The following is a 27,317-nucleotide window of genomic DNA, read 5'->3' as shown; positions in this document are numbered from 1 at the left end:
CCTTCATTTGGCAGTGACGGCGCAGGAATGGCAGCAGCGGCGGCCCCGAGAGACAGTGGCCCCGGTATGGACGCCCGGCTGGACCAGGAAACGGCCCGGTGGCTGCGCTGGGACCAGGTGAGGGCGACAGCAGGATGGGAGCGCGCGGGGGACGCGCGGGGGACGCGCGGGGTCCGAGTTTCCTCCCTCGCTCGGCTCCCAGCCCCGGGCTGCGCGCGTCCCACCCAAAGCGGAGCAGGAGGACTTGACCAGAGCCACGTCCTCCCCGGCCCCGCCGGCATGTGAAGTTTGCCCCGCGAAGGTTGTCCCGGCTCCAAGCCCGCCATCTGGCGGCCGGGGACTGCAGATCGGTGTTGGGGGCAGTGGTCTAAACGCGGCATCGGGACCCGGCTCTGGGTACTTGGGGTCTGTCACTCAAACCTCCGGCTCATCCTCCGCGTGGTGGCTGTGCAACCCAGTGGATCCAGAAGCGCCCGGTCCCGCCTCTTCCTTTCACCCCGGGACTTTGCAGAGCAGCGTTCCATTCACCCCTGCCAGGGCTTGTACTAACGAGGGCCCTCCCTGGTGGGCCTGAATAACCTCAGGAATTTCCCTTAGGACTCGGGCTTCACCCCGAGAGGACAAGGAGACCCTCTGGACACGTATCGCCTTTCCGCTGTTTACCCTTTCTCATATCCTGGAGCAAAAGAGTCAGGAACCCAGCTGTGGACAGCACTTCCTTCCTCCCTTCTTACTTCAGCCTCTCCTTTGTACCTGCTCATTCCTGTCTGCTGTTTTCCCCAAATGTTCTTCTCTCTCTTCTGCTGTTTGTCATGCTGTTACTTCTGTGTGGGGTCTGAACTTAAGTGTGGCTTACAAGGGGAGACCTCCCTGGCTCCCTGCTGTAACTTCTTTCTTCCAAACACTATCTAAACAGCCTCTTCCCTTTGTCCCTACTGCAGTGGAAAGCTCCCAGCAAGCACTTGCAGGTTTGTTTGATGTCTGTGTCCAGGGCTGACTTGAGGGTGGGGGTGAGACCAGTGCTTCTAGAAAGGCCTGCTGCCACCTGTCTTCAGATTCTTAATCCTTCAACAAGGAGCCCCTCACTTCCACTTTGCCCCAGAGAGAGAGGTAGTTGCTGGTGCTGCCTGCTGTGCTAACGCCTGGTGGGTGTCTGGCATATAGTTGGTCCTTGAAATATTTGTCAGATGAATGCAAGCCATTTCCAGGATGCACTGCCAATGCCTTGGGCCATTTTTCTTTTCCTGGAAAGAAAACCTCATAATTTTTCTTTTTTTTTTTTTCAGTACTGGGGTTTGAACTTGGGGCTTTGGAGCAGGCACTCTACCACTTGAGCTATGCCCCAGCCTTTTTTGCTTTAGCTATTTTTCAAGTAGGGTCTTGTATTTTTTGCCTAGGCCTGCCTGGACCAGGATGGCCTGGAACCAGCAGGGATTACAGGCATGGGTGGTAATTCTTAAGAGAAGGAAAATGTTTCCATTTTTGATAATTTAGTAACTGGCAGAGGATAGAATTCTTGTAAAGCCAGAGGTCACAATACATTGTTCCACAAACTTTTCCTTTGAAGAAAAAAAGAAAAAGGAATTTCTACAGAATATGGGATTAGTATAGGAATGGCACCTTCCTTGGTAGCAGTGAAGAGACGTTTTTAATTGTGGGTGTTTGTCTCTTCTCCGTGCTTTTTCCTCTCTCAGTTGCTTTAGTTTGAAGCAGGAACCTCTCTGGGAAGGGACCCATTCATCCCCTGGTGAAGCTACAAGCATTGCAGCTGCTGGTCTGATTCCTTCCAGGAGTGGGCAGCACCTGGCAGGCATTCTGCATTCTGTGCCCCTCTGTGCCTGCACCCCTGTTCTTTTCTCTGCTGTCCCTCCCAGGTCACTCCCAAGGCCAATCTTCATCTCTGCTGCCTTCTCAAGTTTTCATTACCTCTCTGTCTGCTTTGTTTCTGTCAGGCTCCTGGCTCTTTTATAGATATCCAAGGCCAGTTAGGATTTCCCAAAGCTACACTATGAATCAGAGGAGCGCTGGGTGTGACCATGAAGCCTGTTTTCCCATCCACTCAGAGGATACTTACTGAGCCTCTTTTTTGTACCAAATCTGAGCCCTTCTTTGGGGGCACCTGGCAATTTGATGGGTAAGACTATGCTCTGTGATTTGTATCTTGCTTTTAATCCAAAAGTAGGGTTTTGATTCTTGTTGAATCTGGAACAATTTGGAAATACGGCTTAATTCCAGGAAGCCAAGGTTTTATTGCAATAGCATTTCAAAGTGTAAATTATGTGGTCACGTCTTGCCAGAGTGTTCAGCTAAGTAGACGATGACTGTAAGATAGAACTAAAGTGCTTACTCTATTATTTTCCTCAACTCTTAATTTAAAAGTCTGATAGGAAATTTTTGTGCTCATCATTAGTTTTCTTCAATCTTAACATTTCCTACAAATGCACAAAGAAAATAGGGCAATGTATAATGAATTCAAATTATTCATGTTAATGTCTATTTGAAGCAATTAATAATAGAAAGCGCTACATTAACGCTTGCCGTGCAGCTTACGCAAGTCACTCAATTTCCACAGTGTAGAACTATGGAATTCTCCATATGTTATTTGCCAGTTTCTTTAGAGTCTGCAAGATTCAAACTTGACCAGGTATGTACACATCTTGTAAAAAAATTATAGAACATTATAAAAGTAAGATTTTAATTCCAGTTGTGTAATCTGTCACTTTGAGGACATTAGGGAAAAACATTTAAACATAAATTAAATACCAAGCAGGAAAAGGCATTTTACATCAACGTAACTTAAAACTTTAAAAACTTTGTAAGGGAGGGTCTAGATCACCATTTTACATCTGGGGAAGCTGACAAGAAACTAATAATTGGTAAGGGATGTGTCTGGGATCCCATTCTGGATGTTAAACCTCTATTGTAAAACATCTCACTATATCTAAGAAAGTGCTAGTATTGATAGGAAAGAAAAGACACATTGCAGCATTAAACTCACTCCCTGTGAGATTTGAAAAGCATCAGGAAATTGAAAATTTCCCAGAGATTAGAATTGTGTATGCATGTGCATGAGTGTACACGCACTGAGATTTTCCATTCTCTTAGTCACCTGGCTTGTATGGGTGTATACATTTCTGTTTTGCAGAATCCTTTAACATTGGAGTCAGTGAAACAACTAATTGCAGAAGGTAATAAAGAGGAACTACAAAAATGTTTTGGGTCCCGAATGGAGTTTGGGACAGCTGGCCTTCGAGCTCCTATGGGAGCAGGGATTTCTCAGATGAATGACTTGACCATCATCCAGACTACACAGGTACCAGATTCTTATATTTTCTAGTCACTCCTAATGTGTCCCCAGTTTCTTTTGTGTTTGACAGCTCTAACTTGTTTTAATTATAGATATGTCTTTGGACTTGGTCAGGTGAAGGGAGTCAACACCATCTACTTCACGAAGTGAGGTTTATGCAGTTGGTTGAAGCAGTACTTATTTCAAACTCTTATAACTTTCCATCCATCTATTCATCCATCCATCTCTGTTAGGAATTTACTGAGTGCCACTTTGTGCCAGACACTGGGAATGTATTAATGACCAAAACAGACAGATTCCGTGTGGAGAATTTATTCCAGTACAAACCCACTAGCTAAGCTGACTTGAGGGAGGAAGGGAGGAGGAAGAGAAGGAAGGAAGCGAGGGAGGGAGGGGGTGGGAGGGAGGAAGGGAGGGAGGGAGGAGAGAGAATGAATCTGAATGTGCCGGGAGAGGGCTGAATTGGCTTTTATGATTGAGCTTTGAAAGCCACACAAAGTCACTGCTTTCCACCATATTCTGTCTGTTAAAAGTGAGTCAGTAAGACTGGCTCATTTGAGGAAAGGGAACATAGATACCTACTTCTCACTGGCAGAAGGTCATTGTCACATTGTACTTGTGGGATAGGATGTATTGTCATGACCATTATGGACAATTCAGTTGGCTGCACCTGCTGTTGGGCATAACTGTTAGGGAGCTAAGGATTCTAGACTAACCTAGAGTCTTCTCTCCAGGATTCATCTATATCTAGTTTCCAAGAAAGAGGAATTGCATCCCGAGAAAGAGGAATTGCATCCTGAGAAAAGCCACCTAGCTTTCCCTAGAAGAACCTGTCTCTTCTGAGAGTAGGCCCTGTGCTAGTTTAGAACCCTGTAAAACCAAGATGAGTGATATTTAAAAAGCCATCTAGTCCACTTGGCCACCCCTTAGGATCATTACAAGCCTACTTGTCTGAAACTGACCAGGATGCTTGCAAGCAGAAACAAGGATGTTAGGGGTTAAAAAGTTTTATGTTTTAGGAGTGGTTCCAACATTGGAGGAAAGCGGATTCCAGAACGACCCCCTCTGGCTCCCACCTCAACCTTGGGTAGATTTGCCTGGCTTTGGAACTAAACTGGTCACTTAGCGCTGTTCCATCACTGTGGGGTAGGACTCTTCCTCTGGCTTGTGGATGTGGAAGCCCATCCTCATGGTACCTTAAAATTTGCTTGGTTTGGGTAACAAGTAGTGTATGTGAGTCAAGATCATCTCAAAGAAATAGGGAAGCAACCAGGGGAAAACTTCTGCATTGTTTGCCTTATTGATACAATTAATTGTAATTGTACTAATCAATTAATTGTATCCTTTTGTACAATTAATTCATGCCTATTTTTTGCTCTGTTTGTGACGCAGGTGTTAGAGTACTCAATCTAGCCAGGACACATGAGTTTGGAGAACTTTCTGTACTCTGAAATAGCTGATTCTGATTTTGGGCCTTTCATTAAAAGATAGTTTCATTATTTTGAACCAAAATCCACCTTTTTGTAGCCTTTGCATATGGGCCATAATTCTACTTTTTGAAGCCATGCAAACAAGTTTGCTTCTTGTGTCTTATAATACCATTTTAGTTCCAAAAGCCTCCCTCATACCCAGTGAACCATTTTCCTAGATTTAATATTCCCTTTGCCCTCAGCCTCTTTCTGGTTGTCCTCCTCACCAGGGCCCAGAGATTTTTAGAGCATTAGGAGGCATGAGGATTTGGACTAATGCATGTGCTTTTTGTCCCCTGAAACATTGAGGCCACTGCACAAAACTTGACTTGGGAGCATGAGGGGTGCTGTCACCCCTTCTTCTGGATCCCTTCTTAGAAAAACAAAAAACCAACACACATGTGCCTTATTTCCTTGAATCACTAGCCTCAGAAGATGTGTCCAGTGCAGTTTCTCAAGGAAAAATGAAAACCATGTTGAACTGACATAGCTTTGGTAACAAAGCTTTGAAGTACTTCCCTCCCCAAAATAAGAGTTATGATTCATTTTTTGCAAGAATTCCTTTAGCCAAAGTGAAATATTTATTATAAAACATCATTTTTACCCAGTCTCTGTTCTGTGATACGCTCAGCGATCTAACTCTTGGATTGCAAGCTCTCTGATCTGGGGTTTCTGATAGGTCAGAACACATGGGGCAGCCCAGGGTTTGGGTGTTTCATTGGTTGTGCCTTGTTAATTGGATTGTTGATGTCCTCCATAATGTCACAAATAAACAAAACAAAGTTTCATTGTTTAATTGTCAAAATCCTATAAAACAAATTGGGTTTCTTTGAGCTGATGTTACAGATCAGGGAGAAATATCTGAAATACCTGACCTGCCTCAAAAATAATAGAAAGGAAGGCGCCTAGGCTTTAAAGGAAAATAACGATTAAAATCATACCCTTTGGGGTGCCTCTTCCCCCCCACAATGCTGACTTGGTGTTCAGTTCTTGAGTTTGCATGTTTTTATTCATTTGATCCTATGACAGTCCTGTGTGGTGGGTGTTACTGTTATTCCCACTTTACAGAAGAGGAAACTGAGGCATTAAGAGATTGATGGACTTGTCATTTGCTTGTAGGTGGCAGAGTGGATAATAATTCCTATTCTGGCCCCAGAGCATGTGCTTTAACTCCTGTACAGAACCACTTCTCACCAGCTCTGGGTTCAAAGCCAGGTTCTGCTGCTTATGGGTGTGAAACTGGGCAAGCCATGGCACCTGGCTGAGCCTTTGTGTTTCCATCTGTAAAACGGGATTTCTTGGCAAAGTTGATCTGGGGTAAAAGATAAAGGTACTTGGTGCCCAACACAGTATCTGAAGTATGTATACATATACTTCTCTCATATATGTGATATATGAGAGAGGGAGAGAGAGAGAGAGCAAATAAAGCTGTTATTTTTATTGTCCTTCAGTTTTCACAATCTGAGGTGTTCCCCTCTGCTGTGGTGTTCTGTGAAAGCTGGGAAAATTTTGGCCTATTTTCCCATGCCACATGTATAAAAGAAGCATTATATATTCTCTTTAGGGGTTTTGCAGATACCTGGAAGAACAGTTCAGTGACCTGAAGCAGAGGGGAGTGGCGATCAGCTTCGATGCGCGTGCGCACGCCCCCAGCGGGGGCAGCAGCAGAAGGTACTGGGACCTTTTAGGAACTGACCCTCTGCCACGCATTCCGCAGTTTTACTTTTAATAACGATTTCAATGGTGTGACTTCACATACGTCATTAGCCACATTGCTTAACCGAAAACGATGGGTAAATTACGTTTGCAACTTTTAAAAAAGTCTGGTTTTACATTCGGTTAAAGAAAATGAACTTATCTAGGTGTTTAGAATGTAATACTTACCTAAAGGGAAAAGGTTTTTCTAAGCTGATGATATGATTTTTTCCCTCTCACTGGCTGACTTTCCTTCCTTCCTTCCTTCCATTCTCCCTTCCTCCCTCCCTTCCTTCCCTTCTTTCTTCATTCCAGCATTAGCAAACTTATTTTCTAAAAGGTGAATTATAATTATCTTTCAAATTATATACCATACAGTTTCCATGACAACTATCAACTCTGCTATATAGTATGAAGCCTCCATAGGCAATACATAAATGAATGGGCATGGTTGAGTTCCAATAAAACTTCATTTACAATAATGGGCTTCTCTTAGCCATGTTATGCAATCCTTTTTTTTTTTCACTCGACTACTCCTCTATTATAATGAGTATTTTAATCATCCTAAAGTGTAAGTATTAGCAGATCTTAAATCCGAAGCATGTGAAAACATTTCATCTTAATGAAAGACCCCATGAACTTTACAGTGCTGGACAAGTCCATAGAGTCCTGCTCTTGGCCCATGAGCAGAATGAGAGGAAAGCATTGATGGGAGCAAGCATGTGGTGGTGAGGAAGGAAGATGACATCGGCCCCAGAATGAACTCAGGAGGGTAGAAGGGTTTCGGTCTTCCGCTTTGCGGGCTCAGAAATGTGATTCTGTCAGTAAGTCTAGGGAGAAGCTGCTGTTCTGGGGTCAATGCACACCATCTGCATTAGCAGCAGAGGGATGCAGGATGTCAGTGGGCGAGTGTACCCTCAGAACCGAATCATGAGCGAGTTCTGCTGGGCCGGTCACATCCTCTGCCAGAGTGTGCACAGTGCACTATGAGGCTGACTCTGCCTGCTTTGCTTCCCAGAGTCCTTCACTGTAGGCTGACCATCCTGCAGTGTCTCCTCTTCTGACTTTAAGAGCAGGCCTTTGAAGTCACCTAAAGACATGACAAACATTTCATGAGGGTGAAAGTGACTGACACAGCATAAATAAGCCTAGTTTGTATTTTACTCAGATTTTTATTAAAATTCTTTTGCTGAATTCTGACATTTTTATCACTTTCCATTTTTTAGCTGATTTTTGTATTACTGTTGGAGGGCAGAGGTCTCTCGATGGAGCTAGCTCCTGCATTGTGGCGTACTGGCTGCTAATTCTCTGTTGTGGGAGACTGCCCTGTGCATTGCAGGGAGGTTAGCATGTTTGGCCTCTACTAACTGCCAGTACCACATTCTCCTTCCCCCAAAGTCTCCATTTCAGATGCCCTGGTTTTTTGCGGGGGAAAAGCACCCAGGGGAGAACCTCTGAGGTAGAGCAAGATGGACGGAGAGTTAAAGACTTGGGTGCAGACCTGGCTCAGATGCCAAGTGGCCATTGGATGTGGGGCAAGGTGCCTAGCCTTTAGTCCCATTTCCATAAAAAAAAATAAAAGGGGAGGGGCCAGAATGAGATAATTCCTAATGGTGCCATGGCTTCAGTGTTCTGTGTCAATGTAAATAGCTATTAAAAAAAAAGTTTCCTTGCTCTGGATGTTATTTCAAAGAAGTGTTTACCTTCTTCTGTCACCCTCAGCTCTGACAGCTGACTCCTTTTCTTCCCATCTCTGAATTTCTAGGTTTGCCCGACTTGCTGCCACCACATTCATCAGCCAGGGGATTCCTGTGCACCTCTTTGCTGCTATAACCCCAACCCCTTTTGTGGTGAGAAACGGTTTCCTTTTCTAACTTCCTGTCGTGGGGTCAGGGATGGCGTTTGGCTGAATTTTGCAGACTGTAGTGCTGTTGGAATTCAGATAGTTCAGTGACAACGAACTCCTTTGCATTCCTCAGACCAACTCTTTTCTCTCTCCAGGAAAGTTTCACCCACATCCTCATAATAGTCTTCTGCTAGTTACCATTTAATTCATCAGAACTAATTTTCTAAAGTGTAATGTTCAGAGCTGGGCTGTAGCTAAGTGGTAGCATGAATATTGGTCTGGTTCATCCCACGCAACACACACACACACACACACACACACACACACCACACAAAATACATATACATATATAAAATATATATAATTTTCCTTTGTAAGGATATTTTAGTGGATTAGCAACAGTACTTTTTGTTGTTGTTCTTATTTGTTTGTTTTTAATTTGGTGAATAGTTCTTTTTCCTAGATGTCAAAATTAGAAAACTTCTTGGGTCTAAATCTGAATTCACCTCAAATCCTGTCTTATCATGAATATTTTTGACAAGTGAGTGTACTGGCTTATCCACAAATGCTTCATAGGAAATACAATTCCTGGCTAGACTTCTATCAATCTCAGTGAAGCAGAATCTACAGAGACAAGTACCAGGGACCATGACCGCTGTTACTGTGCCTATATAATGAGCAGACAGAAGCATTGAGACCTGGGCCCGCTGCTGTGAATGTGTCTTTAGGAGACATGACCCAGGTGTAGATCTTTGTACCAAGCAAAACTGAGAGCGTCCACAGACAGTCAGTCCCCCGGCTCTGTGTCTGCTTCTCCCGTGCAGGACAGGCAGGTGCTGCAAATAAACCGGAAAACACTATGTCACAGCCACATATAGTTCAAGTTTCACTGTTGAATGGAAAAATAACTTGGAGTTCAGGCATCCCAGTTGTCTTCCGTACTGTCTAGGTGTGAAGAGCTAATATTTTTGTATCAGACAAAATAAAATGAGTGTCTCCTGATCATTTTCCCACACTGTGGAGTGGTTTTGCCCTTTTCTTTGCAGCAGTACACCTCATGGATGTGATATAGCTTCCAAGGGACAAATGAGTGCAGTGATGGCTTAGTAGGTGGGTGGAGGGGGACAGATGGTAAATTTCAGGTTGCCTGTGTGTCTTGAATCTCATTCACAGCTGTAGTGGGAATACCCCAGCTCTCCCCCATTTCAGTCCTGTAAAGAGAGGAGCTAAGTTGAAATCAAAGGGAGGGATATTTAACAATGAAGCAAGAGAGAAATGAGCAATCTGTGAGAGCCTTTGCCATTTCCTCAACCTTTTCCTTAAGTCAATGAGAAAGAGGGGGCAAGGGAATCAGTTGAAGAAAACAAACTGAATTTTTAAGCTTCTCTCCTGAGCCAAAGCTTTAAGAGAATGCAGATTGGAGGCTTAGACCATCTTTTTGTTGGAAGAGTTTTCTAGCTCTACCAAGTAAAAGACAGAATGCGAGGAAGGCATGTGGAAAACTACTCAGCTTTCTTATTAGGAAGCCATATAGATCCAAGGACAAAAGTAGTCCCACTTACCCCAGGTGGGAGCCTGAAAATGCAGTAGACCAAACCCTATATAGTCTATGTTTTTCCTATACATACAGCCAATGATAAAGTGTGTCTTATCAGTTAGACACGGTAAGACAATTACTACTAATAAAATAGAACAAGTATAACACTATACTGTAACAGAAGTTATATGAATAAAAGTTATATGAAAGAGTTAAGACAAATATTACTATTTTTTGACCATGGGTAACTGAAACTGCACAGAGTAAACCATAGATAAGGGGGTTTACTGTGTACTGTTTGGCATGGCATGTTATATTTATTATGTTTATGAAAAGGGAAACAAATTTTACTGTGTACTGTTTGGCATGGCATGTTATATTTATTATGTTTATGAAAAGGGAAACAAATTGGCACAAGCAATATGCAATAGACATTTCAAGTATATCAAATCATTTGTTAAAAATGGTCTCTTGCTCTGTTATAGCCCTACACAGTGTCACACTTGAAACTTTGTGCTGGGATCATGGTCACTGCCTCCCACAACCCAAAGCAGGACAATGGCTATAAGGTAATTTTCTTTCTCTAATCACAACCCTTCCCTAGGGATCCAGTCCCTGTGCTGTTGGGGTGCACAGGTGATGGATGCTTCCTGAAAATCCTGAATGCATTCCTGGCCTCCCTAGGTCTATTGGGAAAATGGAGCCCAGATCATCTCTCCGCACGACAAAGGGATTTCTCAAGCCATTGAAGAAAATCTAGAACCCTGGCCTCAGGCTTGGGACGATTCTTTAATTGACAACAGTCCCCTTCTTCACAACCCCAGTGCGTCCATCAATAATGACTACTTTGAAGACCTTAAAAAATACTGTTTTCACAGGTAACTGGAGTGTCTTTGCTGATCTTGAGGGAGCTCAGTGAATGTGATTCAGCCAAAGCCAAATACTACCAATTTGTATAAATTTTTTTCTTTAGTTGGTGCAGTTACAGTAGTAGTTAAAGGGGCTGTGGGCCAGGCATTGCCCAACTTTTCTTTCTTTTCTTCTTCTTTCTTTTTGTTTATTTGCGGTGCTGGGGTTTGAACTCAGAACTTCACACTTGCTAAGCAAGTGCTTCACCACTTGATCCATGCTTCCAGTCCTAGCCAACTTTCCTTAAAGAGACAAGTAGTAAATACTTCTGGCTTTGCAGGCTGCATGGGCTTTTCCTCCACTACTCAATTTTGCTGGCTCTACTTTGGTGACCTGTTGTAGACTCATATATACAGTATGTAGGTGTGCGCATGTATGTGTGTGTACATGTACATTTTTTAAAAAGCTTGCCGAAAGGTGTTGAAAAGGAAACGAAATGATACTTTTCTTACCTTACAGAAATATTCTGTGCCTATGCAAACGTGTGTATGCATAATATACCTCAGAATCATAAATAAGAATGTGTGCGTGTATACTTTGTTCTGTGCACTTCTCTCCAGTTCATTCCAGCACAGCTTCCTGTACTAGTCTGTATTCATCCTGACCTTTGTATTCTAAAGGCCACTGCTTTCATTTGTGGAATGCAGTGACACGGACTCACTGCTTTCAGTCAGGAAAGCCTAGCTGGGTAGCAGTGTTGAGACCCCGCTGCTCCTGACTGTCCCCAGCAAGAAGACACTGATTTTAAGAAGCTGAATTCCTGGGATGCCTCAAATACTGTATTTGCTGGACCGCCTGGCAGCCCCAGTGCCATGTGGGGACCCCAGACCCATATGAAGGCAGCAACCACAGCAGCAGAGGGTCACCCTTAGCCACAATGTGGAGATCCAGATTGTCAGGTCATTGGATTTATTTTCTCCTCAAAAGACATCCCCTGTTTCTAAATGTGGAGACCATTTTTTTTCCCCCACTGGTGCATAATTTAAGGAAAACACACCCATGAATCTACCCTTTGTCTCTTTTACTCAACTTCATAAAGGTAAAGAGCTGACAGTTTTTTGTTGTTCCAAGCAGCACTAGACTCAACCTCCTGTGCGCAATAGCTTGAGTGCTTGTGTGCGTGCATGTGTATGTGCATGTGTGCGTGTGTATGTGCATGTGTGCATGTGCACACATGCCCATAAAACCACTTTCTAGCATCAGAATTGTGTATGCTTTAGGGCTGGGGTTGTAGCTCAGTGGTAGAATGCTTGCCTTGCATACACAGATCCTAGTTCCATCCCTAGCGCTGTAAAAAACAAAAGGAAAAGTCATTATATTTGCATTTACAAAGTTAATAAAGGCTAGCAAATTGCCCTTCAAAAACATTACAGAGCTGATGCTCCCACCAAAAATGTGTGACAGTGTAGAAGACCTCCACATCTCATTATTCCAGATTTGCTAGAAAATAGCTCACTTATTTTCATTCTGTAATTATGAATACAATTTTTTTTTATAGTACTGCAGTTTGAATTCAGGGCTTCACACTTGCTAGGTAGGCAAGCTACCCCTTGAGCCACTCCACCAGCTAGTCTTATTTATTTCAGTATTGTTTTCCCTCTTGTTACTTTTAGGATTGTTTAGTGAAACTTCTTGTTGAACTTTTTAAAAGTTCCTTAATGTTTATTAGCTTTTTAATTTATGGCTTTGGGTTTTCTACCATACTTTAGAAGACTTCCTCTGCACCAAGATTATAAGGAAAAGATTCCCTTTGTTGTTTCTGGAACTGTTGTGTTTTCTCTAGAACATTTTGGAGTATTGACTCTTTTCTGTTACTAGTGATTTTTAATATTGTGAGGGTGTGAAACAGGGAAGTAGCTTAGGTTTTTTTCTTTTTTCCTAAAGGATTTCAGTTACACCAATATTAAAATTCGAAGAATCTTTTTTGACTAATGTCAAAATGTCACCTGTGTCAAAATTCCTAGATAACACCTTTAGGAAACAATTCCTAATACGAATTGAATGCTTACTATAGGCCCTTGACAGCTAATCTCATTTTAACAATGCCAGAGGGTGGGTTTTGGTGTTTTACCATTTTGTTGATGAAACAGCTGAGACTCAGAGATTGTCAAGCAGTAGCCAACAGTGGCAGAACTCCAGGATTTAAATCCAGAGTCTGGCTCTAGTGCGTCGTAACCACTAAGCATCACTGCTTCTCACACACATGTCCTATTTCAATTTGATCCACTTCTGGACTCTTTATTCTGTTCCTTTAATCAGCCTTTTTTGTTGTTTGTTTTTGAAGCAGAATCTTGCTCTGCAGCCTCAAACTTGAAGATCCTCCTGCCTCAGCCTCCTGAATGCTGAGATTACATGTGTGTGCCACCATACCGAGCTTAATCTGCCTTTTTATAACTGTATGCCAAAATTTTAATTACTGTAACTTTGTAATGTGTTTTAATATCCAAGAGATTTTTATCAGATTTGTCCACCCTGAACTTGCATGTTCATTTTTCCGGACACATACTACAGTCAAGCGTGTGCTTAGTCAAGAGAAAACCTTAGTCATTTACTCATTTCCAAACCAAATGGATAATAACTTAAGCTTCTAGCATTTGGAAGCTTTTAAAACTTCATGCTTATTTTTCTGTAGCTTTTGTTAATTTTTGTTTTTATTGTTCTATTTATTTGAATTCCTAGTTCATGACACTTTAGCAAATAGGATTGTCACTTTGATAAACAAAAAGTTGGGTTTTTTTTTTTTTTTCACATATCCAAGTATGGAATAATTCATCACAATTTAAAAGGGACACTTTGAAAACCACTTTTGAAGCTGATAAAGATGATATGGAGCTCAGAGCCCAGCCTGGCACTGCCATGGGCAGCACTTATATGACCAGTGTGGGTCTCCTCCTGGAGTGCCAGCCTGGGGTTCTTTGGTTTTTTTTGTTGTTGTTGTTGTTTTTATTGTTATTTATTTATTTTCTCAGTACTGGGGTTTGAACTCATGGTCTCACACTTGGTAGACAGGCACTCTACCATTTGAGCCACTCAGCCAGCCCTGGGGTTCTTTGTTTTATTGCACTCTATGCTTTACCATGAAACACAATCTGAAAATCATCAGATTTGCTGAAAAGAACCACAGAGTAAAATTTAAAACGTACACATGTTGGTGATATATGATATTTGATGTGATATATGAGATATGTGTATTTAGGGAGAGAGTGGATGTGGATGAATTTCATTTCTTTTTGGAAGTGAAATTGCAAAGGTATTCACTGTTCTTGTGCATTCTTACTACATGGGTTTCTTACAGTCTTAAGACCATGCTGTCATGGTATTTTGTAAATCTTCCTGTGTGAAGTCTTATTTGTATCTTTTGCCATGGCATGTCTGATTCTAGGAGTGTGAACAAGGAGACCAAAGTAAAGTTTGTGCACACTTCGGTCCATGGTGTTGGTCATGACTTCGTGCAGTCGGCTTTCAAGGCTTTTGACCTCAGTCCTCCAGAGGCCGTTCCCCAGCAGAAAGATCCCGATTCTGAGTTCCCAACTGTCAAATACCCGAATCCCGAAGAGGGTAAAGGTGTCTTGGTAACCTACTTTTATTAAATAATAAAACCTACCTTCTATATTCAAAACTACTATTAGCAAGTGAAGTAAGCTTTTATGTGTTTTCATTGAAGCTGAAGTAAAATGAAATTCATCATTGGAAATAAGTATTTTTCATAGTCATTAATATCTTAAAGGAGCTTCAAGTTAGATATTTTAGCATCATGATGTAAGAGCTGAAATCTAAATAATGCTTTCAATTTGATTAAAATTTAATTTACTATGTTTCTTTAATGCCAAAAGGCATTTTTTTTGTTATGATTGTCATCTTTCTTATTTGAAGGAATGATATTTAAATTACGGTTCATATAACATTTTTAAAAAGTTAAGTAGCAATGATATTGAGAGAGTTTGGTTATTTTGGTTTTTGAGGTTGGTCACACATAGCAATGCCCAGTTCCACTGCACACACTCTGTCACATGGAGATGGAAGTAATTTCAGGGCAAATAGGGGCCACATGCCAATGCTTCTGTTACCTTGAGTTCTGACAGCTCCAGATATAAACTTCAGTCTTAGTTTGGGGAAAGATCTGTCTTAGTCCTTAAAAACCTGAACATTTTTAAAGACTAAAATATGCCTGGTCCTTGATTTAAGTAATCTTTTCTTTTCATGCTCTTTTTCAGACTTTATCTTTTGCTTTGGCTGACAAAACCAAGGCCAAAATTGTCTTAGCAAATGACCCAGATGCGGATAGACTTGCTGTGGCAGAAAAGCAAGACAGGTGAAGTTACTTGATTGTGTGATGGAAAATATAAAGGATGAGCTCTTTGGCAGTACGATTCTAGGGAGGCTGAACCCACATGCCAATGTTTCCATTAATTTTGCAAATCATCTCACTGAACCGTCTGTGGAATCATCTTGGTTGGAGCACGGTGCTGATCTCAGGGGAACAGGGATCACATCGTTGGCACACATAATGCATAGAAAAACAACCTGAGACGTACTTGGAATTGAAATGACTCTTTGTGAGCCTCCCTCGGTTTGTAATTGAGTTTAATATAAATAGTGTATCCATGCCTAATGGGGGCAAAATACTTTACTTGGTGCTGACTTTACAGATCAGTATTTGCCAGTAGCTTTGGTAAAGAGCTGTGTCTTTAAGAAAATGTTGAATATAGGTGAAATAGAATAATACCTGTGGGGTATTGGCACAGTGTATAGGACAGCTGCACAACAGAATAGTAAGTCGGTCTGTTGAGTCCTCAGACCAAAGCCTCTGCCAAAGATTAAAATAAATGCATTCCGTGTCTCTCTGACATGTTATTTTACGTGATCTTCAAAGATAGGCCGTTTGTGTGGACAAACTAGCTGACACATGGTAGCTGCTCTGGCACTTGTGAAGTGGCAGTGACATTCTGACCAGTTAAAGACTAGATGAGGGCAGGCTTTAGAAAGCACACTGAACCTTGTTTGCTTAGTCCTCCTGTTCCAATGACTTCTAGTGCCTTCCTGAAGATCACTGAAGTGAGTGGGTTGTTTTTCTTGCAGTGGGGAATGGAAAGTGTTTTCAGGCAATGAACTGGGGGCTCTCCTGGGCTGGTGGCTCTTTACTTCCTGGAAAGAAAAGAACCAAGATCGCAGTACCCTCAAAGAAGCATACATGTTGTCCAGCACTGTCTCCTCCAAAATCTTGCGTGCTATTGCCTTAAAGGAGGGCTTTCATTTTGAGGTAATGTATCTATGGACTTGAGCATTTCCTTTTTTTGTTGTTGTTCTGTAGAATACCGAAGGCATTTCTTTTTCTTTTGCACTATCTTTTTAGGAAACATTAACTGGCTTTAAGTGGATGGGAAACAGAGCGAAACAGCTAATAGACCAGGGGAAGACTGTCTTATTTGCATTTGAAGAAGCTATTGGTAAGAAGTGGTAATGAGGATCACAGAATCAGTTAACATAAAGGATATAAATAAATAAGAGAAAGGTCTGGCTTTGGGTTCAAAAGACCCACAGTGAAACAAGAGCACACGGTTTACTTTGCTTCTCTGCTGTTCAGGTGGAATGTTAACTGCCCTACTCCAAAATTAGCATCTAATATTTTTCAATAAAAAGGACTATCTTGCGCATAGTCAGGCCATCCACAGATGACTGGAAACAGTGACATTCTGCACATAGCTGCTGGCAACCACATATTTGGGGAGTTATGATGCTCCCTCAGCTGTGGTATTGGATATCCAGGCCTAGTAGAGTCCACCCTCTTCTGAAAGTGCCAGTGAGGATGCTTGCTGTGTCTGTCCCTAGGGGAAAGAGAAGGCACCGTGTGGGGCTCTTCTCAAAGTCATGATCAAGGGAAAGGATGACCCAAGTCTAGCCAGAATGACTGAAAAAGCCTTGTCCTAAGCTATTAATCAATGTATATAAGCAGAAAGGAGAGCCAGATATAGAAATATGAAATTCAGATGTTTGTGCCAGAAAGTGTTCGGTTGTTGACTTTAGTAAAAACTATTATCCACTGACACTATTTATGTTCATCTGTATATTCCCTGCATGCGCCTCATTTACTTAACAGATTCAGTGAAGTGTAATAGGTCAGCTTTCGCTCTTTTGTTGTCAGATTGGCAGAATTGCCTTACTGTAGGTTTTTTTTTTTAATTTTCTTATGCTTTTTGGCAAGTGTTAATTGTGTATCTGCTACTCAGCGACTGTGAAAGAAATGGATGATGCTGACCTTAGCCTACTGTAGCCTACAGAGATCTATCAGATTGGCAGAATTGCCTTACTGTAGCTTTTTTTTTTTTAATTTTCTTATGCTTTTTGGCAAGTGTTAATTGTGTATCTGCTACTCAGTGACTGCAAAAGAAATGGATGATGCTGACCTTAGCCTACTGTAGCTTACAGAGATCTAATTAAGCAACAGTACAAAGAGTATAGGCTAGGTGTCCAGGTGAATCATGTAACTATCAAGAAGAGAGTTTCTTCAGAAAAGAAAGCAATAGATATTGATTCAAACAACTGGATGCTCCATACTTGTACCACCCCTAACGTGCAAGAGTCAGGATGCCAGTGCATTTGATGAATCCACTCCTAAGGGTGTGTGTCTGACGTGTCTCTGCAGGCTACATGTGCTGCCCTTTTGTTCTGGACAAAGATGGAGTCAGTGCCGCTGTCATAACTGCAGAGTTGGCTTGCTTTCTAGCAACCAAGAATTTGTCTTTGTCTCAGCAGCTAAAGGCCATCTATGTGGAGTAAGTTTCTATTGACTCTGCTTGACTGAGTAATATGTTTAAATGTTTCATTACATTCGTATGCAGGAGACAATATTCTTTCTAATGTACTGCCTTTGCTGATGGGTTCTATTTCCTAGGAAAAATAGATCACCTTTTCCTTTCGGTGTTTAATAATTGTCATTTACAGTTGCATTAATTCTTAACAAGTGAGAACATTAGTTGCAGAGATGGCTAATTGAAGAGTGTGATTTGAAGTGTCCAATGTCAAAGAAAATACTAAATGTATTCCTAATACATATATTTAGTCTTCACAGCCAGTCTGGACTCTGCCTGTGTATGGAGCGTGGAAGCAGCTAGACATAGTACACACAAAATAACACATATTGGCTGTGTTCCAATAAAACTTTAATTTACGAATATAGGCTGTGGTAGATCATTGAACCTTTTGTTTAATGCTAGGTTATTGCTTTGAGGTTTGTTATGGTTGTTTTCGGAATATATTGGTTGGCACATAGCCTGTGTATACTGTAGAGTTATCTGTTGCTAATTCTGTGTGAATTTGTTCATTTTTTTGGATAGGTACGGCTACCATATTACCAAAGCTTCATATTTTATCTGCCATGATCAAGGCACCATTCAAAATTTATTTGGAAACCTGCGAAACTATGATGGGAAGAATAATTACCCAAAAGCTTGTGGCAAATTTGAAATCTCCGCCATTAGGGACCTTACAACAGGCTATGATGATAGTCAAGCTGATAAAAAAGCTGTAAGTAATGTGTACTTTTGTCAACTAAACTCTTTTTTGCTTTCCTTTTTTATAATTTGAGTAGATTCACATATTCATTTAATTCACATATTCATTTAATTGAAGCTGAATTTAGGAATTTATGCATCATTATAAATGTTATAAAATATATGGAAATTTTAAATCATGGGTTAGAACTGAAAAGGATCTCCATAGTTATTAGGCAACAATGATAGACAACAAGTGCCATCATTTAACACAGAAGGAGATGACTGTTCACTAGGACAGAGCCTGTCTGTGGCTATACAGCCAGTTGGTGAAGGTCCAGGTAGAATCTGGGTCTTCCAACAATAGATCCAGCTTTTCCTCTTTATCAGCAGTTCTCAACTGAAGTAGCATCAGAATCACATGGAGAACTGGTTAAAACACAACATGCTAGTCGATTGGTGGCACACACTTACAATCCCAGCACTTGGGAAGTTGAGGCAGCCTAGACTATATAATGAGACCATGTTACAAACAAACAAAATCCCAATGTTCTGTTGAGTGTAGAGTTTCTGGGATGGGAACCAGGAATTTGCATTTTTAACAAGTTTCCAGGGACACGGATGCTGAAGCAACCAGTCCACGATGACCACTACTTGCTTTCTGGTCAGTTTTTTCCCGTGCTTTCAATGCCTGGAAGCTGTGAGCCATAAAGCAGCAATTCACATTCTTCACACCGTGTGGAGCCCCAATAGAGCCACAGGTGGCAGAAGAGTATCACTAACTATGGTAGGGGTAGAAGTACACATTACATTTCTAAGAGATCAATAGTATTAAAAGGAGTCTTATGAAACATGCCACTCATTGCCAAGCTGATACAGCTACTTTCCCTCTCAGTTGTGTCTCCTGGTCACATTTTTTTGTAATTTTTTTTTATTGTTTTATTATTCATATGTGCATACAACACTTGGGTCATTTCTCCCCCCTGCCCCCACCCCCTCCCTTACCACCCACTCTGCCTCCTCCTCCCCACCACCCCCTCAATACCCGGCAGAAACTATTTTGCCCTTATCTCTAATTTCGTTGAAGAGAGAGTATAAGCAATAATAGGAAGGAACAAGGGTTTTTGCTAGTTGAGATAAGGATAGCTATACAGGGAGTTGACTCACATTAATTTCCTGTGCATGTGTGTTACCTTCTAGGTTAATTCTTTTTGATCTCACCTTTTCTCTAGTTCCTGGTCCCCTTTTCCTATTGGCCTCAGTTGCTTTTAAGGTATCTGCTTTAGTTTCTCTGCATTAAGGGAAACAAATGCTAGCTAGTTTTTTAGGTGTCTTACCTATCCTCACCCCTCCCTTGTGTGCTCTCGCTTTTATCATGTGCTCAAAGTCCAATCCCCTTGTTGTGTTTGCCCTTGATCTAATGTCCGCATATGATCCTGGTCACATTTTTAAAAATTTAGTTTCTACCTTTCCTACATTGAATATAGCCTGCCTCTGTCCTTGCAAATCAGATTCTGAGTTTTTATTGTCATGGGTAGCAGTTAAGGTGCATGCTTAGCTAAGCAGTGTGTTCTTGAGGCTTCCCTTTTTCCATTAAAATTATATTTCCTATAGTTAATAGTTGATTTCTTCTTTGTTTGCCTGGATTTCTACGTGACTATCACCAGTTCTTCCCAAATCATTCATTCTCAGTAGTGTTTTGCACATGGTGCAAGGATCCAGCTACTTTGTGTGCTCCATTTTGTTTCCAGTGACCTCCCTCCCAGTCCTTCCATCCAGCTGTTCTCTTGACTGAGTGCACAGCTGTCACCCTGGGAATACCAGTTGCCAGGTTGAGACCTTTGCCTCTAATTCCCTGGCTTTCTCTTTCTATAGTTGTTATTTATTCGATATATTTCTAATTGCTTTCTGAGAAAAAGCAAGTGGGAATAAATTTTTGGAGACATTTAGTTCTGAAAATGTCTTATTTCGCCCTCACATTTTATTGACTCACAGTTTTGAAAGCATTGCTCCATTACTGTTTAGTTTTTGAATGTTGCATTGATCATCCACACATTCATTCCTTCAGTAAATAATTGAGGCCTTCTGTGTTCTGCAGACAGATATGACAATGCCATACTTAGTCATTTCCTTGCAACTTTTTGTTTCTCTCTAGGAAGATTTTAGGAACTGTTCTCAAAACTTCATGTTCTACAGTTTCACCGTGATGAGCATTGGTTTGTATTTATGGGTACTTGGTTGGCAAGTGACAAATACCTGAGAGAAACAACTGAAAGAAAAGATTTGTTTTGGCTCCCTGTTTCAGAGGTTCCAGTCCATGGTCACCTGGCTCTATTGCTTTTAGGACAGTAGCAAGGCAGAAACTGCATGTTGGAGGAAAGCTGCCCCTTCATGGTAGCCAGGAAACAAAGAGAAGCAATGGGAAGGACCGAGGGCCAAGAGAAATCCTTCAAAGACACACTCCCAGGGATCCACTTCCTCCACAAGGCCCTACCTTCCATAGTTCCACCACCTCCCAGTGGTCTACTCAAATTTCAAAACCATGAGGGATTTCAAACCATCCATTCGTTAGGTCAGAGCCCTCATGATCTAATCTCTGGAAATTCCTTCACAGACATTTCTAGAGGTGTGCTTTACTAATTTCCCAAGCTTTTCTCAATACAATCCAGTTGACAATGAAGGGCTGGGGGTGAGGTTCAAATGGTAGAGCTTCTGCCTAGCCCTGGATGCAATCCCCAGTACTGGAGAAGAGAAAAAAGTTGACAATCAAGTTGACCATCACAGTGGGTCTTCTTTGGTCTGTGGAATGATTTTAGTTCTGAGTTTTCTTGATGATGAGTCAAGGAAGGGAGCTTTCTTGAAGAGTCCTAGATAGGTGCTAGCTCTCCAGGACTGATAATCTACTTCTTTCTTTCCTGTTGTCTATCTCTTCCACTCCTTCAGCAATTTCTTCCACTTTAACTTTCATTGTTTCTGTTGACTATTTCAGTTCTTACTCTAATTTATTCAAAATAACATCCAGTTCTTATTCTATATGTACTAACTTATCTCTCTAAGGATACCTTTTTTAAAACACTGGATCTCCCTCTACCCCATATTGCCTTTTGTTTTCCTTCAAGTTCCTTTTTTTTTTTTTTTTTTTTTTTTTTGTCTTTTTCTATTTGTTTTGGATTTGTCATTTTTACAATGCCTTTCCCCAGGGTTCTGATGATCCCTCATTGTCCTTTGGATACTTAAAAGCTGATTGAAACTCTGTCTATGTGCAAGTCAAATGATATACTTTATTCCAAGGATCTAGCTAATAAGTCAACCTTTTTAAAGGGGGCCTTATCTGGGGCTGCTTAGCTGCTCTAGAGAAGCCTAAATCGATTCTATTGCATGATTGGGATGTAAAGGCCCTGAAAGCATGGCTGGGGGACAGGATAGAGATGTCTCAGCCTGGGAACTTCCACTTAATACCTTTATCTGCCATACCCTACCCTCCACAATGACTGCTGTTCCTAGCATCCAAGCCTTTCTGGTTCAATCTCCATTGAATCAAAGCATCTCCTGCAAAGATAAAGAAGAGCTGGGTCCCTGACTCTGTGGGCTGGAGTGAGAATCTGGAAGTTCTAGGAAGTTCTTTCCTATACTTCCCCTGTATTCTACCCTGACCCACACTGGCCTTTTACAAATGTGGTACCTCTGGTTCTTGAGCCTGCCCAGGATTCTGCAGAGCGTACTGACTCAGTTTCCTCCTTGTGTCTCCTGCTCAGTCACATGCTTTCTGCAACTCCATGTTTTCTGACCTCCATGATTGGTTGACAACCCTGTCAACTGTTATCTCCTCTTTTCCTCTTTGCCCCTGTATTTATGCTTGTGCAAATACATCTATTATAATTTTAGTGGAGTTTTGAAAGCTAGCAACTGTAAATACATCTGCCAGAAGCTTTATAGTAAAAATAATAAAATCTCCTTATGGAGATTTTTCAGTGTTCTATTGGCTATTTCAGCTCTTCCTCTCTTTTTTTTTGGCAGTTTCACATTTCAACAGTGAGATATGGTCTCATTTTTTTCTCATAGTGCATTTTTAATCTGTTCAAATCAGTTTCTTGTGAAATGATACATTTTAATTTAAGTAAAACGTTAGTAACGTAAATAAATCTAAGGAGGTAAAAAGCCAGTCTACAAAGTTATAAATTATTATTACCATTTAGAATTTCATTCAAATGGAGTACCTTTTCAGATATCTGGTTGGCATTTGTTTTCTTGCTTATCCATTGGAGAATATTCATTAGGCCAGACTAGTTTGTGTGGCTGTTTAAATGTGTGACATGTGAATTAACTCCTAGGTTCTTCCTACCAGTAAGAGCAGCCAAATGATCACCTTCACCTTTGCTAATGGAGGTGTGGCCACCATGCGGACCAGCGGCACAGAGCCCAAAATCAAGTACTATGCAGAGCTGTGTGCCCCTCCTGGTAACAGGTACGTCACGGGTGGCAGCTGCTTTTATTCCTCAGACTTCCTACTTGGTTTTGTTCAAGTGCTAAGTAAAAATTTTCATCTGTCCGATGTGCAGTTTAATTAGAAACTGTGGCAATATTGTGATAATTCCAACAGCTGGGGCATGCAGGGATACACGAGCTCACTTCTTGCTTACTTCTCTCCTACTTTTCTTTGTGTGGGAAAAATCACATTCCTCATTTCAGTAGTAATAGTAAAATTTTCTTTTTCTTAGTATTTTTATTGGTAACTAATACCAATGAATTTTTTTCTTTTTCTCCTGTGGTCTCCCATGCCTGTGATAAAATAAATTAAAATCTGATCCATACATATTCAATATCTTTAGGCTAAACCAGGTCCCAGGAAAAACAAAGACCACCTCAGAAAGACTCTTTGCTTACAAAGAGCAGGGACCCAGGAGCTGAGGGTGTTGCTCACCCTCCAACAACCGTACCAATTTTAACTCTTTAACACCCTCTGTGTGTGTCCTTAGCACATGAAAATGTGACATGCATACCTATTTAATCCTGGGCTAACTAGCACTTCTCAGCCCAGGATATGGTAGAGAATCAGGCAGTGTTTTTAAAAGGTGAATTAAGTCAGTGCTGTCCAATAGAAATAAAATGTAAGCCATATATACAATTTAAAATCTTCTAACCACATTTTAAAGGAATAAAAAGGAACAAGTGAAATTAATTTCAATGATATGTTTAATTTAACATAATCTATCCAAAGTACTAACATTGCAATATATAATCCATGTAAAAATTATTGAGGTATTTTGCATTACTTTTGAAAGAAAAAGAAACACTTAAGTCTTCAAACTCCACGCAGCACGTTGAAATTTCAGTGCTAAATTTTATTGGAAACACTTGATCTGTGTTTAGGTTCCACAAAATTACAGTAGAAAAAGTAGATTTTTTTTTTTTTTTTTGAAAAAGTAGATTTTGATATCCAAATTATAACTGAATCAAGTGTCAGTTTTTAATTTGAATTTTTGGGCAAAAACTGAACCATGAAGCCAATATACAAAGCAGTTCAATTTTGGAGAATTCTAGATTACCAATATTTGATCATATAATTGTACAGGTATCAGTGTTTCTATATGGTTAAATAATATGCTGTCATACTGGATATGGTTTTCCATAGTCTTTTCTTTGTCACTCTCGTTCTCACTTGTGTTCATATTTCTATGCATCATTCTTTTCTGTCCAAGTTAAGGATATGTTTTCTATGTATCTTTGTCCTTTCTTTTTCAGTACCCTATCAATACATCTAATACTTCAGGATGTTTTCCTTTATAAAAACACTATTTAATGCTTAAGGCTCTGTGCTATTTAAATTTTTCACATGGCAGGGTAACTAGATTTCGGATATCTGTTTATAAATTGCTGATAAAACTTAGACAAGTTGTCCTTGTGTTACGTTCTCTGAAGCATTGCCCCTCTTTGTGACATGGGCTGTTAGGCACTAGGTTGGTCTGGGAGTGTAATGTCCTGGCTCAAGGGGGCACCCCCCATACCTAACGTAGAGGCAGTAAAGACATGACGAACAGAAGTTTAAATATTATTAATACATTTTGTGTCATGGATTTTATTTACTCATAGAATTCCATAGCCCACTAATCATTTAATAGAATAATCATTTAGTAGAATCATTCAGTAGAAAAGTCTCTTCAAGTATCAGTTCTGCAGTTCAAATATTTTTGTTGGAGAGTTCTTTAGTTTGCCCACTTTTAATTTTTAAAAGGTTCTAATGTAAAAACACTGAGATAACAGTACAGCAAACCCACATCTCCTGCACGTGTGGGTTGGCAAACATTTTGATAAAGAGTCAAGTAGTAACTATCTTAGGATTTGCAGGCCATGTGATCTGGTTTGACTGGTCATATGATGTGTCCTGTTGCTTTTTAAGATGTTATGAAATATTCTCAAACTTTAATTTTAAAATGGGTGGGGAGGGGCTGGGTGTGGTGGTACAAGCCTATAATTGCAATTACTCAGGAGGTAGAGTCAGGAGGATCTAAGTTCAATCATTACTAACAGACCAGCCCAGGCAAAAGTTATTGAGACCCTATCTCAAAAACAAGCTCGGCATGGTGATCCACGCTACAATCCTAGCTACATAGGAGGTAGAGCAAGAGGACTGTGGTCCAAAACCAGCCTGGGCAAAGTTAGTGTAACACCGTATCTGAGAAATAAAAGGCAGAAGGGCTGGGGCATGGCTCAAGTGGTAGAGTGCTTGCCTAGAAGACTGGAGGCCCTGAGTTCAAACCCAAAACTGCAAACAAAACAGATCATTTTAGGATTCGAATGGGGAATAGTAAGACAAAACTTTAGTTTTAGCAAATATTGCATTGCCAAATCATATACAGTTGTACTGGGCCTCCCCCCATATACATAAATGCAACATCAGAATTATTAAATAAGTACATAAAAGATGTATATGATGGTTAAAAAACAAACCTGATTAGTAAATAAGTTAGTAATTAGGAAATTCACTGAGTTTTACCTTTAGGTTTTAGTTAAAAATAATTATTACTGTGTGTGCCTTCCTGAAAACTGATATTGTCTTCAAAGCACATTTACTGAGAAGGAAAAAGAGAACCAGAGTAATTCATATGTTTGTGTGAAGCATAATTACTGTGTATGTTGCCAGTAGGGACAAAAATAATTATAATGATAGCCACATTTATTCAGGTCTCTGGGCCAGGTTCTGTGCTAATTACTTTAATATCTCTCAATCTGTATAACAGCTCTCTTGAGAAGGTGTAGTCTTTATCCCAATTTTACAAATGAGAAATGTGGACCTGAGTGAGGCTAAGCCACTAGCCCAAGGGCACATACCTTGGAGAGCCAGAATTAATGTCTCCAGTAAAATTGATTGCTTTCATTGTGCTACTTAGCTGCTGCAATATTAAAAATGATCTTAACTAATTACAAAGATTGTCCTTTCCATTCAAATAAACCTCATAGTTATAAGTCATGGAGCATATGAAGGGTTAGGTTCTCAAATTTGGCTTTTCAGTTTTAAACTGGGCGACTTAGGCTACACTCCACAAGGTGCTGCAAACATGTATAACTGCAAGTCAATTTCATGAATTATTTTTCCTGTAATGATTTGCATATAAAGGAGTGTTCCATATTCTGAAAATCTGAATTTCTTAGAGGGCTCTATCTCCCTAGATTTCTGTTTATACTTTAGCTGTGACAATTTTGTTTGGCTGTGGGGAGGTAGATTAATAAAGGTAAGCTGCCAGGTATATGGAAGGTGTATTTCCTGGTGTTTGACTTCTCAGACCTGCAAGGAGAGTCCCCATCTGGGTCCATTCTAGAAAGGCCGATTAGCCTTCTGTCACCTGAGGACAAACATCACTAGGAATGGTTAGAGCCGGGGAAGTTGAAGGCTTCACAGAATGTCATCGGTAAAAGTTCAGCAGGTATATGGCACTTGGATTCAAGAAAGTTTTCTCTGCAGTACTCGGTACAAGCATGGGACATCTTCTAGGGATGCTAGGCCAAAAGGTGAATTTCTTAAAAATTCTTAGGAGAAGAGCAAGGGATAAAATTTTGTTTATAGTCAAGAGCATGGAAAACAAGTGAGGGAAAGTAATAACAAATTGTCTCTTGGGATTTTTTTTGGCTTAAGTTAACAGATGTGTTTCCAAGCACATAGCTCTGGAGTGCTGGGTTTTCTGAGTTAGTCCTCCTCTTACAATTAAATTTCAGTGTCATTTGGTCAATGGGAGGAACATTTAAAATGCACTTTGGAATAATGCATTGATCTGAATTTTTCCCCCTCATGTGCCAGTGATCCTGAGCAGCTGAAGAAGGAATTGAATGAACTTGTCGAGGCTATAGAAGAAAACTTTTTCCAGCCCCAGAAGTATAATCTGCAGCCCAAGGCAGAGTGACGTATTCAAGCCTCCGACAGAGCTGCATTTACTTCCAATTAAGCTGAACTTGATTTTAAGTAATATTTTTGACTGCCAATGACTCCAGTTATAGCTATAAGTATTTACATATTTTAAAAATATCTCTAGCCTTCATTGTTTTATGTTTAATCTTTGAGAAGAGAGAAGAGATAGGTAAACCTAACTAACATCCTTATTGTAATGCTAAGTGTGGGCATTATCTGAATTTTTTTAAATGAAGATTTAAAAACCAACTTTCAAAAACCAAGTCATTGATATGCCTTAATTTGCATAAATGTGTCTTCTGTCCTCTTTTTTTTATGTGTAGCATAAAAATAATCAGCAAACCTTGGAAAATTAATTCCAGGCTGTCATATATAAGGTAACCACTTTTTAAGTGTATTTATAGTTATGTTTCTATCAGTTACTTATATAGTAAAATGAATGGACTGATCAAATGTTGTACTTATGTTTTAGAAAAATACAATTCACAAGACCCTGTGAAGTAGAACAAAAGCTACTGTAAAAAATATGGGGTTTTTTTATATAAAACTTTAGCTCTAATAATATTGTAATGTGCTAGAAAAAAAAAAGTAATGTCCTTATTGACTGTGCTGAGGTTCATTTTATCTGTTTAAATCCTGAAAACCAAACAGGTGGGCATTTTC

General features: G+C 40.5%; 1 protein-coding gene across 1 annotated transcript; it reads left to right on the top strand.

Annotated features, from left to right (window-relative positions):
* On the top strand, positions 1 to 27,317 carry Pgm2 (phosphoglucomutase 2). The gene is made up of 14 exons (XM_020161873.2): positions 1 to 117; positions 3,146 to 3,313; positions 6,341 to 6,447; positions 8,237 to 8,321; positions 10,340 to 10,423; positions 10,539 to 10,732; positions 14,146 to 14,335; positions 14,978 to 15,075; positions 15,843 to 16,023; positions 16,117 to 16,210; positions 17,407 to 17,536; positions 18,098 to 18,287; positions 22,585 to 22,718; positions 26,547 to 27,317. Exons 1-14 carry the CDS (start codon positions 28 to 30, stop codon positions 26,647 to 26,649), a joined length of 1,848 nt encoding a protein of 615 aa, XP_020017462.2. The 5' UTR covers positions 1 to 27; the 3' UTR covers positions 26,650 to 27,317.

This window comes from Castor canadensis, chromosome 9, assembly GCF_047511655.1.
Source record: "Castor canadensis chromosome 9, mCasCan1.hap1v2, whole genome shotgun sequence".
NCBI lineage: Eukaryota > Metazoa > Chordata > Mammalia > Rodentia > Castoridae > Castor > Castor canadensis.
Note: the sequence above shows the minus strand (reverse complement) of the source record. Positions and strands in the feature narration are given on the sequence as shown.

What these genes read in the sequence shown, in the direction of transcription:
- Pgm2 (XM_020161873.2), top strand. Translation starts at nt 28, where the DNA reads ATGGCAGCAGCGGCGGCCCCGAGAGACAGTGGCCCCGGTATGGACGCC. An exon ending in GTGGCAGAAAAGCAAGACAG is followed by an intron (nt 15,076 to 15,842) that starts GTGAAGTTACTT and finishes TTTTTCTTGCAG; the next exon opens with TGGGGAATGGAAAGTGTTTT. An exon ending in CTAAAGGCCATCTATGTGGA is followed by an intron (nt 17,537 to 18,097) that starts GTAAGTTTCTAT and finishes TTTTTTGGATAG; the next exon opens with GTACGGCTACCATATTACCA.